The sequence below is a fragment of the Xiphias gladius genome, chromosome 9 (genome assembly GCF_016859285.1).
Source record: "Xiphias gladius isolate SHS-SW01 ecotype Sanya breed wild chromosome 9, ASM1685928v1, whole genome shotgun sequence".
Classification (NCBI taxonomy): Eukaryota; Metazoa; Chordata; class Actinopteri; order Istiophoriformes; family Xiphiidae; genus Xiphias; species Xiphias gladius.
Window position 1 is genome coordinate 9,824,030 of NC_053408.1, and position 16,822 is coordinate 9,840,851.

Consider the following 16,822-nt stretch of genomic DNA (forward strand, 5'->3'; position numbering starts at 1 on the left):
AGGTACAAGATGTTTATCTAGTATGGAAATTAATGGAAACCAACGGCTGACACATCCAAAAGTCCTAAATCCCCCTGCATGCATTGGAACTTTCAGCAAAAATGTAACTTATACGTGATCTGTTTAGCTAAAACTTGTCCCCACTTTGGAATTTAGGGCAAGCTTTAAGAGTTTTCATGTCATACAGAAATGAAGAGAAATGGACGTAAAACAGTGGGTTTCTACAATGATATACACATCCAAAAAATGAAAATTATACTATACTATTGCTTTTGAGAAAAGTTTAAGGGTCTGTTAATTGATTTCTCATATTGTACAGAAATGAATGGAAACCAATGAATGCTTGGAATAGTAGGGAAAACTTACAAAAATCAAAAACTCACCAGAACAGTCTTCAATATGGTTATCTGTGATGTATGATCCTTTAACTGATGACAGAAGCTGTTGCTTGTCAGTTCAAAGTGAAGCCACAAATTATGACAGACAACCTCATGCACTAAATTCACTTTTGACCCCAGACGGGGCAATGAGTTGATGCTATGACTCTAAATAATCTAATTATGTGCAGAGGGGGGGGTTGGTGTTTGTATGACCTTGGGGAGAGGTTGACAACCTGGTCCTCAAACAGAAGGGGAGGAGATGACATGGAACAATAAGGTTACTGGTCCCTGGAGGAAAGCCTCATGGCTCTCTGCCTTGGATCAACATCACAGCGCCAGCAATATGTCAATTCATCACCCCCCTTCTCCTTCAACACACACAGAGCCTAGTCAATTAGCCACTGTAGTCACGAAGCAGTTTTATAATGAGTAAAGGTGAGTAGTCGTTTTTTTCTCCTCCCTTCACCTCTTCAATCTGTCAAGGGCTTGGGTCTCACATTTGTTTTCATTCATTTACAACCACATATTGACTTTTCTCCTCAGGAACGTTCCATCACAGGCGAGCATGAGGCATCTCGCAGGGACACGAGCAGCTTAGAACATGTCTTGTCAAAACAGTGATATTTCATCTGAAAACATTTAAAAGAGACACATGAATGACGGCATGAATAACGATGGTGCTGTTGAGCAGCACATGCCTCCATTTCACCCTTCGTCTTTCTCTAGTTAGCAGCTATAATATTTGTGAGAAAAGCTTTTCAAGGGAGAGTGGGTGTTAGAAGAAAAGATAATTGAAGCAATGTCTACGAGCCACGTGTGTAGAGTGTAATCCCTTTCAGGAATTTATTAATTTCTATGAGCTGTTATGAACGCCAACATCAAAAATATTTGTTAGTATAAGCTCAGCTAAACCTAATGTATTGGTATGATAAATACTGTATGGTGGTAAATATGCAATTACTGAGACTACACAAGAGAGCCAATAAAGCTGAAATGATAGGCAATAAAAGTCACTATTCCTTAAGGGGCTTAGAGCATTAATATTCAAAAAATCTTATGTTTCAGGCTGTGCATGTTTCACATTTGATGTGTGCTGTTTTGGTATGTTTGGGTAGACAGTTTTCAAATGACGGTCCATGTGCTTCTACAGCTGTCGCAACAATGACAAGTGCTTCGAGTGACATCTGGGCAAAATCCTTTTGTGCTCAAAAAAGCATCCCGTTTGTTCACAGATTGCTGTGATTGCATGCTCACCTTTGATGAGCCGCTCTGAGTGTGATTCCAAAGGAGAGAGGACTGTTGCAGATTTCGGGGCCAGTAAGTTCTCCTCCTTTTCCTCCTCGGGCAAACAAGGTAAAAGATAACGAGGCGGGCTGAGTGCATGAGCCCTCTGCAGCCACAGTTAGTATAAAGCTATCAGAATGTGTGAGATGTTACTGCTGTCAGAGGCTTAAACAGTCAAAGGGATATTTTTAGAGAGCTTAAGCTAATAATCCAGAGCCCAGTCAAGGGGGTGGGAGTCTACAATTTCTTGCCAAGCAAAATGAAAGCGGAAATACACACTTCATGCAAAGGGCAGTTTTCAAAGCTTCACACTTCGTTTTTCCTTGACACTGTAAGTGACAGGAGCCTAGCAGGCCTGCTTTAGAAACAGTCTGTTCAGCCACAGTATGTGTTTAATATGTGTGAAGTTATCCATGCTGTATGCACTTTATTTTCTTCTTTTTAATGACCCTAAATTGCTGAATCTGCCTTCAGTCTTTATCTAATACCTCCTCATAAATAGAGGAGCAAAGTAGGTATTCAGGGTTCTGGACGTGAAGACCCTATTCATTTTTTGATAGATAATGTAAGGTGAAATGCAGTTGGGGCAGTTCTGAGGCTTGGATGGACACAAAACTCATCCAGTTGAATCTTCAGTACAAACTATGAGTAACTGTGTTAAATTCTAAATTCTAGTTAAAAGATAAGTCAAAAGGCATGAGATTGTGTGCATAAAAAAACATGAGGAATGAACTCAACTACAACTCCCAAAGAGCACTTTGGTTAAAAACATTCAATCATTGAGCTTAAAATTTGGTAAATTGTGCTGCTAATGGCAGCAGAAACTAGAAATTACACTTTCTGAAAATATGTTCAGCACTTTGAAGCACTTTACTTTCAGATTATGGGTCAATTTTAATGATTCTAGCAATTTTTTTTCCAATTGGCCATTTGGGATCACATTTGGGAAACAAGCTACAAACACAACACTTGCAAACTATCCAAATAAATGTACATGGTGAACTTTTAGCACACTGTTATTTACACATCCTGCAGACACAGAGCAACATAAGTGATCATTTAGAGTTGTATTTCTAGCCACCAAGCAAATGTAAGTCCAATAATAATTCTCCTTTTAGCTCTGTTTTTGGTCTCCGCCAACTCCTGAAAAAATGCTGTACCTGGCTTATTAGCTGCTCCACTAGATTCACAAGCTAAATGCACAGCTGCCTGCTGTTGCCAAAAACAACACTATAAGAGCTGTGAGAGTGAACCAAAATAGTAAAGTTCAGGTCAGAGAACCAAAACGGTGAACTAAAAAAAAATCTCTATCAAAAGGTCCATAGAGCTGAGGGGAACTTCAGAGTTGGGTAATAGTACTCTTTGGGTACATCACTGCAAGAGAGACCTTTCACATACAAGCAGTTATGAGATCCAATGTTAAGATAAAAGTATTGATTACAGTTGCTTTAAAGCCACTTGAAACATAAAATATTGTTAAGCTTTTGTTGAATCATCCCATGGTGCTACGTTGAGCAATACAGATGGTATCGTTCCAGGAAAATTTGACACGCAAATTTACAGTGGCCAAAAATATTTTCAGAATCAATGAGCCTGTCCACTTTGCTACTCTGTATCTCATAACAGGCATTTCCCACTGGTCACAACATTTAATGCATGTTTGCGTGGTAAATAAGGACATCCGAAAAGACAATTAAGAAAACTAAAGAAGTTATCAGCTCTCATGATAAAATATTACCAGTAACAAACCAAAGCTAGAATTTATTTTTTTCTCCTCTGTGTAACAAGTTGTTAAGCATATGTCACAGCAAGAGTAAGAGTTGGGGGGGAAAAAAATCCAATTTCAGTGTTTCCCAAAGAATCTAAATCAAAGAGCAAACCTCAGTGCTAAGGTTAATAAAAGTTGATAAGCTGAAAAGCGTAACTCCCCCAGGCCATTCAGAAAATAGGCATTTGCTTGACCGTGTTAGCCCAAGCTGATGCTGAGGCAGAAATTGAATTGTATTGTATGGTACATTGTGTGTGTGTGTGTGTGTGTGCATGTGTGTGTTGGGGGGGGCATACAAGAGATTGAAGAAAGTATAGCCCTGACACGTTATTTACAACACCCCTGTTTTCTTCTTCCTTTGTGGGCATTTCAATAAGAGCTCATTTGAAAGAAATCAGGCTGTTTTCAGCCTAGAACCACTTCAGGAGGCAACTAACTGTCACTATTGTAGGAAATATGTCTTTTTAACTGTTTAAGTCGTCACACTGTGCAAACTAGAGGAGAACAAATAATTAGGTCTTGACAAATCAATTGGAAATAACAAATCACTTACTGTAGAAACCTTTTAAACTGAACTGAGCATGACTGGGCCATGACATCGCAAATAATGAGATTAATAACTAATCAAAGTGATGGCATCAGTGGGGACTGTCAGTGCCCTTGACTTGGCCTCGGGTTTGCAAACATGGCTCCTCTTGGATGTCAGGACGTCAGCCCCCAGCACACGCGCAGGTGCTGCTGAACAGGAAGCTATCACCTCAAAGATATGGGGGCCGATAACGACCGCAGGTGATTATCAATATGATCATGCAAGCTGATAGCACCTCACTCATGCCGGGTGGAAGGAAGGCAGCCGCCTGCTACTGTGCAGGACAGATTAGGAGGAATAAATCACCTGTACCGAGCACTCCTAAAGCTCCCAGGAGAATCTAGCAATGCTGCTCAAGCATGACATGCCACAAACATGAGGGTAAACACACATGCAGGAATAACACACTTAAGAGAGGCAGGAGTCGCTTTTAGTGCCTCTGGGAATTTACTCAGCAACAGCTGATGGCATTTCTCTTTAGTTTTTACCAAGCCATTAAGTGGCATGTTATATCTCTACCTAGTTATTTTCTTACAATTTAGGGTGTGATCATGCAGTTTTACTAAGCACATCAGTTTTTTTGTTGCAGTCAGATTTACATCTGCCATCCACAGACAGACAGTTTATCTGGATTCTTAACTAAGGCTTCCTCTAACTCCCAAATGCATTACCTGAACTTTGTCTTCTTATCAGTATTTCTCTAATGTCTTGAAGCAAAGTTGAGAAAAATCAATTCTGAAAAACACATGGTAGCAATTGTGATTAAAAAAAAAAATTAAAAAAAAATATCCTCTTCTTTATACTGTTCCATCCACTGTTCACAAGGTGGTGTATTGTTTTGACATAGAGTATTTACGTTTGCAATACCTTCTGCAGTGCATAAGATGGTATTCATTTTCAACTTCTGTCAAACCTCTGCTCGCCTCAAGCACTGTTCATTATACAGTGCATTGAAGTGAACTGCAATGTCACATCTGCTTAGAAATAGGTGTGTCCAGATGACTTTGCATATGAATATATATGAATATGTGTTGACCAGATATCTGATTTAATTCATTTACATGTATATAGTTGTATATTGTTTCCTACAGCTCCACAATGCACACTTACAGTACAATTAAAAATGTTTGATGGCGGAACGGCTCTGTATTAAGAAAAACAAGTTAGCGTAAAATTTTTATAATATTTTTTTTAGTGTCTTACTGTGTCTTACTGTCTTTTTTTGTATAGAAGGCTTTTCTGTGGGGAGAGGCGTGTCAGTGTGGATCTGTTGTGGTAGGATTTGAACAGCCTCTCTTCATCTTCAGCATGAACAAAATACTTTAGTTCATTTGTCATTTTCAACTGACAGCAACACTTCAGAGGTTTGGTTCACCTGCAAAATGCCACTGAAATAGATGGAAAACGACTGTTTTGCTCGCTGTCATTTCTTTAGTTAAAACTGCTGCCTGCTGTTCCTTTTTTTTGTATTCCGCTGTAAAGTGGTGCTCAACTCTGCAGCTGTAGTGCTTTAAGGCAATGTGATGGAGCATTTTAGGAAGCTGGTGTTCGGAACAGATTGGAAATGGTTCAGGCTCAGTGTAGTCACGATTGCCCTAAATCCCTATTCTGTGGATCGATTCAGGACAACAAGAGCGAAGAGAATGTACTTGTACTTCTTGTTCATTCTGGACTTTGTGGCATTAAGTTGATTAAATGACTACAATTATTTTACTTTACACACTAGGGAGATGTGTTTTACCTAATTGCAACAAAGTTTTATTATACAGCAATACAGGCTGTGCACACTCCTCAGCATTAGTAGTGTTAAATTATGCCAGTTCATTACTGGAGATAGTAAACATAAATGGCCACTGGATGAGTAGAAAATGTAAAATAGAACCAGAAGCAAGGAAATAACCAAAAATAATCTGACTGAGCTTTTCTCTTTAAATCAATTTTGATGAGATTTGTCCAAACTTGAAAGCAAGTGCAGGGTTGGCCTAAGCTTTCATGTGACCAATTTCAACAGTGCTCTTGCCATTACACACCTCTAGCAACAGCCTCTGCTGTCATCTAACTCAGTCTGCCTACAAGGGCAGGAGAGAGGTCTCTGCAAGCCCACAGGGACAGCAGCAGCACCTACAGCACAGGTCCAAAGGTTAAACAATCAGAAACATGTGCAGTACATAAACATCTCCGCTGATAGCAATCTCAGCAAGGAAAAGCAGGGTTTGCATAAGGGGCTTAGAACAGAGGATGTAACCTCAGATAGAGCAGGAGGGAGCAGGCAGGCATTCAGCCAGTCTGCTGGGGCTAATGGAAGCCATGGCAGTGGCAGTAGCAGCTTTGTGCTGTGGGGAGCTATCAGACTGATGGCCTTATCAGCACTAAGGGCCTCTATCACACATCTCACCTCTGGGCTCTAACTAAGGGGTCAGCGGACAACGTCAGACTACCAGAGACTAGCTATCTCTCAAGGAACAACACTGGATGAAGGAAAAATGGTGGATGAATAGGTCTAATCAACAAGCAGAGCGGATGCAGCAGTTTTTAATTAATTCTTATAACTCTCATTCCACTCAAATGTCCAGATTTTAGAATTTCAAGATTTTTTTTATTAATTTCTCATCATAAAAGGTTTATCCCCCAGCTTATATCATGGATGCAATAATCTTGACCCAAAAGATAAAAAGTGATCAAGCAAATGCAACAAAGGCCCCTAAACTTAACTAAATAATTTAGTTGACGAAATGTGAGCTGCTAACACAACTGAAAACTCATTTTGTTCTCAAGTGAAGTTTTACTTTACCTGGGAACTTATTTGATCAACTTCCCCCTGATTGAATTTTTTAGGATCCAGGACTTCCACAATGAGTAGATTACTGTTTTTTAGTCATGCATATGAAAGCAACTAAATTGCAATCTTGATTCCAGATCTTTGGGGCATATTTTCAGGGTCAATACACAATTTATCTTGAAATTTAAATGATAGAAATAATGGGTGAGACAGTAAATTAGGGAGTTGTTTAACACTCGTGGAGATTCAGTTTTCTGAATGCCCTCAAGTTATAAACCTGCTGCTGCCTTGAAAACGTATTTTCTTATTCTTTGATAGGACGATACGTAAGCATGTTATTTTCTGCCAAACTTATAAAAATTACGGTTATTTCTCGAGAGACTTGTGTATTTGTGTTTTACCTGTGCTCTTCTCTCTGGTTTTAAGTGGGAAGAAAAAGGTGAAATTGGGTTATTTCCACACATCAACCAGAATGTAACAAACTAAGAATCCAGCAACGCTTCGAGCTGCTTTCTTATGTTGCAAATGAATGAAATCTGATCAAAACACAACCGCACAGTCCTGATGAACTAGATTAAGCCACCTTTTGAGTTTTAACGGCAATTAATTTGTAAGGATGTTCTTTCTAAGTTTAATTTGGATTGTTGTTTCTTTAGTCACAAATATTTAACATTATAGAGAAATACAAAATTTAAAACCTAGTCGTCCATTGCTGTTAATTGCTTCTATCATTTTTGCAGTTTTGCTGTGGTGTTGTGTATTCCAATATGGTTATCCTCTTGTGTCCCTTCTGTTTTGAGGTAATATGCACATTTGATATTTTTGCAGCTGTTTTATTCTGTGTCAACTCTGCTGTAAAAAATGACCTGTGAATGGTGATTATGATTAAGATTATACATTTATTTTTAACTCTGGATAAAAACAGCCTTTGTTGGAGAGTGTGCTATAAAAACTTTTGATGAGGTTGAACCCACCTTCATTGCAGTCCATCAGTTGCTTGCAGCTTATTATCCAGTAAATTCAACAGACATTTGGTCGCAGGCACTTCAAACAAAGGTCAAGAAAGCAAACAGCTTTTTTTCTGCTCTGAACTGCTGAGAACAGTGACCATGCCCTCCTGTGTATAATAAACATATGAGCATTTGGCCTGCTCTATTTACCCCCTAATGAGAAACAAAGATCTGCTCTGGAGGGACTCGCATGCTTCAGACAAAGAAAAAGCCAGGGAAGAAAAAAAGACCTCAGAATAATTCAAACCATTTGTGTGCACAAGGGACATGAGAGCTTTGTCTAAATAAATTGCCCATACAAAGATTGAGATGATGTCCAAAGTGTTATCTGCTGATGTGGCATAAGATGGCCATTTGCCAGAGCAGCAGGGAGGGCAGCAGCCCTTCAACAAGGAGGCTAAATCATTTCGTATATATGCATATAACTTACATATGATAGATGTTGCAGGGAGAGCAAAATAGCCACATGGCTCCTCTGGAAGGAAATGCTTGGCAAGACGCAATTAAAATAACCTCACAGTAAATTATAAGAACAAATATTTCATCAGTTCAAGTGGGAGCAATGGGCAGATTGAGCTAACCAACATTTCTGAAATAAGCCCATAGGTTCCATTATCAATGGCATTCGACAAATTCATTTGGTATTATGGGTCAGTAGATTATGCGTGTTGATTGTGTCTTTGTCTATTTCTTGGAGGAGTCTTCCAAACGATACTGGAAAACATGACTGTATAGCCTGGACTGTGGGAATACAATCATCTGTAGACAAGGCCAGTCCTCCCGCCAACTCTGTGTGGATAAGAGGATTTGGGGGGGGGTTACACACCAGCTAAACTCCAAGCAGCAGTGATTTTGGGGGCGGGGGGGCTATGAGGGTTGTAAGGGTACCTGGGATGCCTGCTGGTTCAAACTTCTGTGAGTCCCTCCAGCAACAAGCTGATATCCTGCACTCTCTCCTGCTGTGACAGAAATACACTGGCCTCAGCGCCAGTAGAACGTGGGCACTATTGATCTTCTCCCAGCGCAATATCTCCTCTTACATCCATAATTATTCTCCTTCACAGGACTCCATCATGTGCCCTGGCTGCCCGACTGGCTGGCTGGCTTTCTATCCGCCTCCTTGTTAAATATGCTCTATGGTCTCACATTTCACGTTGCACTGCCAAAGACCCCCTCTCTTAACCCCGGCATTTTCAAATATTTCATGGTTCAGTCCCAGGGTTGGGGAAGGCGGCTTCGGCACGGCACAATTACAGTGGTTAGTCGGACTCCTCTGGTGGAGCCATGCTGGCTCCCAAAGTACCATGACTCGCAAACAGAGAGGCCAGGAAAAACAAGAGGAATGTTTAAGAGATCATTCCTCTTCTGTACTGAATCCCCTCTCTGCCTGTATATAGACAGGCAAAGGCTAATGGTTTAATAGTAGCAGTTGCAGTATCCTGTAGTGACACTTCATGTAATTGAGTAGTGGTTCCCAACCTTTTTGCTTATGGCCCTTTAGATTGAGACTGTGTAAAATTTGAAAGAAGAAATGACGCTACCTTCTTCTTACAAATGAAAATTGAACTTATAAGCATAGAACACACTGTAATGTTAGCTAATGTCATATGAAACTTTAGGTAGATATTGTTGCATAACTGGTATTAGTGAGTCGGTTTGCTGACTTTGTGACTTTTTACTTCTTGCGCTACTTTTCAACTACATTTTAGCATGTCAAACATTTCAATTGTTTCATCACGGACATAAAACAAGTAAACACTTCATTAGTAGTCTTGTTAGTTGTTTCCTGCTGGTGGCATGGATGACTGGATATTGTGTTCCAAGGTGGAGACCTGTTCACTCCAATGAAAGCTGCTCACTGGGCACATAAGCCGAAAAAGTTTTTCAGGCTTCCTCTGATGCGTGGGCATTAGAGTTGTTCTCCATGTCAGCCGGCAGACTTCCTGGTGGCCACCACAAAAATAATTAGATGATACGACTCTTCTTCAATTGTGACTTTGAATGCAAATAGTCATTTTGGAGTGTTTGTGACGCTCAGAAAAATGTGCTTACATTTGACTGTCTCTTTTCTAATGTTTGTGTATGGGGAAAGCTTTTTGGTCTAGTGGATATCGTGGGACTTGTACCTCTGATTGTGGCCACTATGCGAAAATTGCCGCCCAGCCACGCGCTGTTATCGGAGGCTTCGTCCACTCACTCTCATCAGATTGCCTGATGATGATGTGATTCTATGGTTCCCAACTGGTGGGTCGTGGCATAAAAGTGGACCATGGGTAATTTCTAAGTAGGTCATAAGCATGTGAGTCAACTTAACAACAATAAAAATTACTTTGAAATGTAATGGATTTTTAGTGAAGCAGCTGTTGTAATTGCTTGTTCTATTCATCAAGCCTGTTTACATATGCTGTAAAAATATTTTTTGTAGCCTAAATAAGCTGGATAAGTTACAACTGTTATTGTGTATTTTAAAAGTGTGCCATCTCTTGCTGCAGTGTTTCTTATTTCATTGCGCTCTAAGACCCAGTTGTATCTTTGTTATTTTAGTTGTATTAGCAGTATTTTTTGAATTAAAATTGAAGGGTCACAAAGTGGTTAGCACTGATTCCTGACCACAAGAAGGTCCTGAGTTTCAAGGGCATGTTGGACATCAAAACAGCCACACTGGAAGTGTGAAAAGCCGGTCGTCATAGTGAGGGGGATGATGCGATTTTGGGGGATAACAGCGCAGATCTTCAGACAGTCTCTCCAGAAAGACATTCATAGTGTTGCACTTGGTGGTTCAAATGAAGTTGCGTAACAATTGAAAAAAAGAGAGCTAGAGAGAGAAGTTCAACATCAGCCAAGTTTACATATTCTCACTTGAAAGCCAAGCAACGTTTACTTGTGACCCATTGTCACTGGTTGCATATTTCTATGAGTTGTTAGCAGTTCAACTCATGAGGTGTTAGAGAAAAAAGAAACAAGTTATGTAGCAGAAATAATTCATTTCTTAAATGTTCAGTCCATTTAATCATATTACATCTTGGAGGGTCCTAATCCCAGGACTGGGAACCACTAGCATTAAACAAATAATAAACATAAATAAAAGAAAGAAAAATAAAACAAGGCGTTTTTGCATTTAGCAAATCATCACAGGTAATGTGCGCTATGACTCACCACACAACTCACTGACTGTACGTCACACTGAAGGTCAAAGTACTCTGGTGCTGAACGGAAGGCATGTGACTCATCACAGAAATAGCACATTCAATTAAAATTCAGTTGTGAACGACACAAAGGAGAGCAGCAGCTAATACTGTATGTCTTTTCTTCCAATGACACATTGTGATTGTTCTGCTTCGCTGGCTTCAGAGTAGAGATGGTTCTGTGTTCATCCTCACAGTTGGCCTGTGGGGCCTTGTGAATAAACACATGGAGGTTAATGTCTCATGTTCTGCCCCGTTCGCGGCAGACAGCTCTGACAGGAGGAGAGAGAGACGAGCCTAAAAGGAAAGCTGTTTCGGTAATACGCTAATCTAGCTCTCACATCTCTTTGTTTTAGGCAGTGCGATTGGATGTTTTCCCCAAGCTACAGTTGAGAAGCACATCTCAAGTCTACTGTGGGTGAGCTGTCAAGGGGAAATTCTTTCTCCTATTCTTTTTTTTTTTTTTTGCGAGAACACCCCTCATACCCTAAGGGGTCTTTAGTGAACTTGCCATCACCCACACATACTGGCAGCAGAGAGAACACACTTCCAGAAAGCACACACTTCCACGTCACCGAGGCGATAAACAGCCAGGGGCCTCACCACAGAGATAAGGCTTCCAAGCAGTCTATCAAACAAACAAAGCCAAATGAAGAATCTGGAGGGATGTTAAGAAATGACGCCATATTGCCCATGTATCTCCGCCTGCCTGTTTTTCCATCCACACTAACACACAGACACACATATACAGTATATACTCGTACACCCACTTCAGCCTGTCCTGGAAAAATCATTAGAGCCCCCACCACCCGACACACACATACAAACGTGCACACTGCATGCAGATGTAGAAAAACAGGGCTGAGAGCCAAAACGCCTGAGGGGCTTTTCATGACAATAACCTTCTGTGGAGTTGCTTGTATCCCTCCACCTAGATCATGGAGAGGTGCTCAGGGATGGATAGGAAAATAAGCCAGATAACCATACAAAATATTAGGCGAGGAACATTCACACAAAGTACAGAGGAGGAAGAAATCCGTGTCATTTTGCTCTCATGGCCTGGAGAGATGGTAGGCTAAATGCTCTTTTAAAACAGCTTGAACATTGAAATGATGATGGCTCCTTTTGCCTCAGTAAAGCACATTAATACATAGCTGAATGCCATTTCCACTTTTGTTAAATGGCTCACCTATTGAGTATTCAATTACAATGGCTGTCTCTCGTTTGGAAGACGGGGCTGGGACCCATATAAATAAGCTCCCTCTGAGTGTGGAGCTGCAGAACGCATTGGACAGCTATGGAAGGCATGTGGAGCTCCTGTATGGGGGTGGTATATAATGTTAATGGCAGAGGAGCGAGGAGGTTGTTGGGTATTGGCTGTGGGGCAAAAAAACTAAGCTCCTCATCTGCGGTACCGCTTTATTAAGGAAGCACATTTTTAACCATTTACACAGATAAAAAAAAAAACAGCCCAAGCACATGAAATGATCTAAATTGAGAAAGCCATGAATCCTGGCTTAGAAAAACATCAGTCAGGGTGATTAATTCAGTCTTGATTAATTGTTCCATTTTTCTATGATATGTCTAAAATTCCACAATACAAAATCCGCCAGTAATGGTCCAATCCCCCCCATTGTGTGGTTTATCTCTTATGCTCAAATAGCAAAAGCAAATTGTGGCTAATTTTATCGGCAAATCCACTGGCATGTGGTTTTTCCAGCAGTAATGATTCCCTCATTCGGGCCTAATTAACTGCAGCCATTAAATGGAGGGAAATGTAATGCCCTGGGTTCCATGTCAGGTAGTCAGAGGAGAACAGCACAGGAGGACTCAATTAGGCCTGTGCTGTTCCCAGGTTATCACACGACATGTTTGCCAATTAAATGAAGTAGCGTCTGATGTCTATGTGCCTCCGTCGGCTCGATCTCAGAGGCCCTGGCAACACAGAAACGACGTCGCTAGCCTCTCTACCCCCTCCCAGACAGACACTACACTATGCCCCAAAAAGGCAGTAATTACAGGATGGATGGGAGACTGTTATATAAGTGCGAAGCTGCTGATAGGCCAGGCAGGACCTGCTGATGCCAGGTTTCAAACAAGTACCAGCAGGATCGAGTTACAGCAGAATTACCCAGGGTAGACTCAGTCAGAAACACAGACACATTTCAACATCAGTAGCAGGCAAAAACAAGACAGGAAACAGAGGCTATTGACATTTTTTGGAGTCTGTGGTGTTGCTGTTATGGGATTTCAAAAGATCAAAAGGGAATTGTGACCTGACTGAAATAAGATCCCAGTCATGGAAAATAATGCAGCACTCAATTCTCAAAAACTTCAATCTTGCCCAAAATTATTATCAGTCACTTTGAAAACACGAGATCTTACAGCTGCTTTAAACATATTTCCCCTAGTGTACGTAGCTCTGTATCGTGACTCAGTAAGTGTGGGAGAGGAGGGCAAACACATGCAGACACATTAGCCTTCCCTTATGGCACATTCTGCAAGGCTATAGGAGTCAGTCTGCATGATCCTGACTGTCACTGACTTGTTATGAAAACATCGCGGGCTGAGGCTGATCCATCACTTTGGGGGGTGGAAGTTGGGGCGAGAGGAGGGCCAGGGGGGCTGGAGGGGGCGAGCGTGGGCGAGGCAGCCCTGTTGCCTGTCATTCACCATGCACCACTGCATGACCGCCAACCTTGTCTGGCTTGTGCACAATGGGAGGTCTGGGGTTTGACTGTATGAGCAGTCATTCCCAATTCCCTCTTCCCAGCAGCCAACACAGAGGAAGGCCAAAAGGAGTCAAAACACTCTGGACAGGCATTAGTCCTATATAGACCCTGGAAGACCTCACTGCTTGAGGCAGCTGAGTGGTGAATATCTGCTCTGTTTCCCATTGACTTTCTTATTTTGGCGGACTTAGCCGGGTTCAAATCCGGAGAGCAAGCCCTGACAGAGTCTCCAAAAGATAATCTCCTTCAACAAACATACATTGCAATTATCCAGAGTCATTAAACTGTAATGACTGGAGGTGTGAGCAAACGTCTTAAACTAACAGTTATAGTACCACCCATCCGAAAATACATAACGCTTGCAAAATTTACGCCGTAGTTTAGGAGACAGAATCGCTCCTCACAGCAATTAAGGAGTGAGAGAGAGGTGCATATGTAAAAGGGAGGTCTTATATTGGGAGAGGAAAGAAAAGAGGAAAAAGCTGAAGTCAGCAGCAGCAATAAATCCTCAAATGCTGAGCGGTTCTTTCCAGTTCTGTCCTGGTCTTTGGACCCCATCTCTACCCAAAGACAGGGCTCTGTTTAGTAGCTTTAGCAGTGGGGAGGCAAGTCCAGTCCAGTGATCACCCCCCCCGAGGGTGCAGTTTGTACAGGCAGTGCCTAGGAGTACAGCTCAGCTGGCCTGTTACAGGATACTTCCCAGCAACACCACAGTCTGTGACCACAGCTTGACCTCTAACCAGCTACTCACTTCCACAGAGATGAGAGAAATCAATAGATTAACCGGCATGAAATGGTGACGTGATTGAGATGAATGATTATCGGGCTAGTTCTTATTCATCTCTTTGTGTCGCAGTGATAAGTGAGAAGTTAAACTGATACTGAGGAGAAATGAGCAATGATTGGAATGAAACAGTGGACCTCACATTTAAATTTTGCTTTAAACAAGGTAAGAGGATATAGTGTTAAACTACAAAGCACGCAGAGAGAAAATATACTGTACCTTCAGCTAGAATGCACAATCCTTTGAATCTGATATGTTAAAAAATATATATATTCAGAAGTATTTACTCTGCATATAATTCTGAGTTCTTGATTGGCTGTTAGCAGCCTTTTTTTTTTTGCAGAGGACCTTAATCCTGACAGAGAGTATTAGAGCTTGTATGAGGCTGATTTGTGTTGAAGTTCAAACTACACTCATGACCACTGAGTCACAGCCCTTTAAACTAATCTTGTTTCAGTAGCGTCACCTATAGATGTGCAAGAGCCATTTCAATTTACATCAAATAGACTACATCTACAAGAATTCCGAAAATGATATGAATGAAGAATTTAAAAAACAGGAGGGACAGAGGAAGGATTAAATAAGACTGTATGTTCAGACAGAAGTCAAGGTGAATTTTAAAGGCAATACCTATTGTATGCACAGCAGTGCTTTCAGCAAATTGCTAATGTCAGCATGCTAACATGTTGATGGTTAGCAGATGTAATGTTCACTATCTAAGTTTAGCCTGTTTGTGTGCTAGCACTAAACATTAAGTACAGCTGAGACTGATGGGAATATTAGTTTTGGAGATATGTGGTCATAAAACAATTGTAGGACAAATCGAACCTGATGATGGTGCTTAACAAAAATGTCTTTAAACACCTAAGTGATTAAAGTTGATCCTGAGGGGACTGTGAATGTCTCTCCCAAATTTCACAGCAATCCATCCAATAGTTGTCCAGACGTTTCAGTCAAAACCAAAAATGTCAAGCTCACGGTGGCACTACAGAAAAAGCCATTAGGATTCATCTTCTAGGATGTCTACAAAATCCATGGCAATCCACCCATTATTTGTTGATATCTTTCAATATGGACCAAAGTGATGGGCTGACCGTCAGACAAAGAGACCGACATTGACAACCTTAGGGCCATGCCACCATCACGGCTAAAAACTTCACTATGTTTGAATTTGTGATGTTTGAGTCCATCTGGTAAGCCCTGTTCTGACATATTCAACAAGGAATTTGGGGCTCTCAGATCTACATCTCCCCAAAAGAACTAATCACTTATTTCTTGGCCCCTGGCCTAACGTTCTACTAAATGGGTTTTTGAGATGTCCTACTAAAAAGTTAGAAAACAAAACTAAATAGACAAATAGGCACACATGACTGAACACATAACCTCTTGTGTTGACATAAATATAAGCATACACACAACAAACACATGTACTGTATACCTTAATCAGAACAATGCCTGAGTGAACTTCCAAATGTCTTGTTTCACTTACCGTCTCATTGCCAAACAAGATGTCGACGTAAGGCATGATCATCATCAAGGGCTCTTTGAAGAACTGGCTGATGAAAGGTGCTGAGAGGTTCATGCAGAAGATTTTGTTGTTATCTGAAGCGTGCTTCGCCACCTTGAGGATTGACTCCGGAGACACAGTCAGGAAAAAACCCTAAAAACAAGACAATATTTACTTACATCATGTTTTCAGCACTTTGACTGATGTCAGCTGAATCAGTAAGTAATCTGTACAGTACCTCTGTACAAGCTGCATTATCTGTGTTTTGATAACACAACAATGGCCAGAATGAAATGAACTGCAGGCCCTTATGGACTGAAACACTTCAAACTGCTAATTTGTGGGTTCTGGATTCTGACAAAGCAATTTAAGGATGACAAGGCTTGGTATTACTGAAATAACAGGGGAGCAAAAAGGGAGAAAAAAAAAAGCAGAGGTAGTGCTCAAACATTTATCTGAAATGTTTTCTTAAAGTATACACAGAGCAACAAAGAAGAGGAAAAAGGGCAGGAAAAAATCCATCTAGGACAAAGCCTGTGGCTGGGCTCCAAGGCTAGTACTGGAGGAAGCAACATGCACGTATCCGATGATAGGGTGAACAAAAGTCTCGTCTGGACTCTCCTTACTTGGAAACAAGAGAGGCAGGTCCACTCATTGTGTGAATGAATACAAATCAGGTAAGAAAACACCTTTGTGTTTCAGGTGGAAACCTGAAGCGAGACTCTCCTGCAAGCCACACAAAACACTCCTCCTTTGATACTGATCTTCTTAACCTTGTTTTTCAGCAACGAGCTGCTCTGTAAA

General features: G+C 41.0%; 1 protein-coding gene across 3 annotated transcripts in view; it reads right to left on the minus strand.

Moving 5' to 3' along the window:
• The window catches only part of LOC120794779 (adenosine kinase-like), a 101,786-nt gene that overhangs the window by 14,497 nt on the left and 70,467 nt on the right, over positions 1–16,822 (minus strand). For all 3 annotated transcript variants that reach the window (XM_040136087.1, XM_040136089.1, XM_040136090.1), the window contains exon 7: positions 16,001–16,171. In XM_040136087.1, coding sequence (XP_039992021.1) covers positions 16,001–16,171 — 171 coding nt within the window. The remainder of the gene's footprint in view (positions 1–16,000; positions 16,172–16,822) is intronic.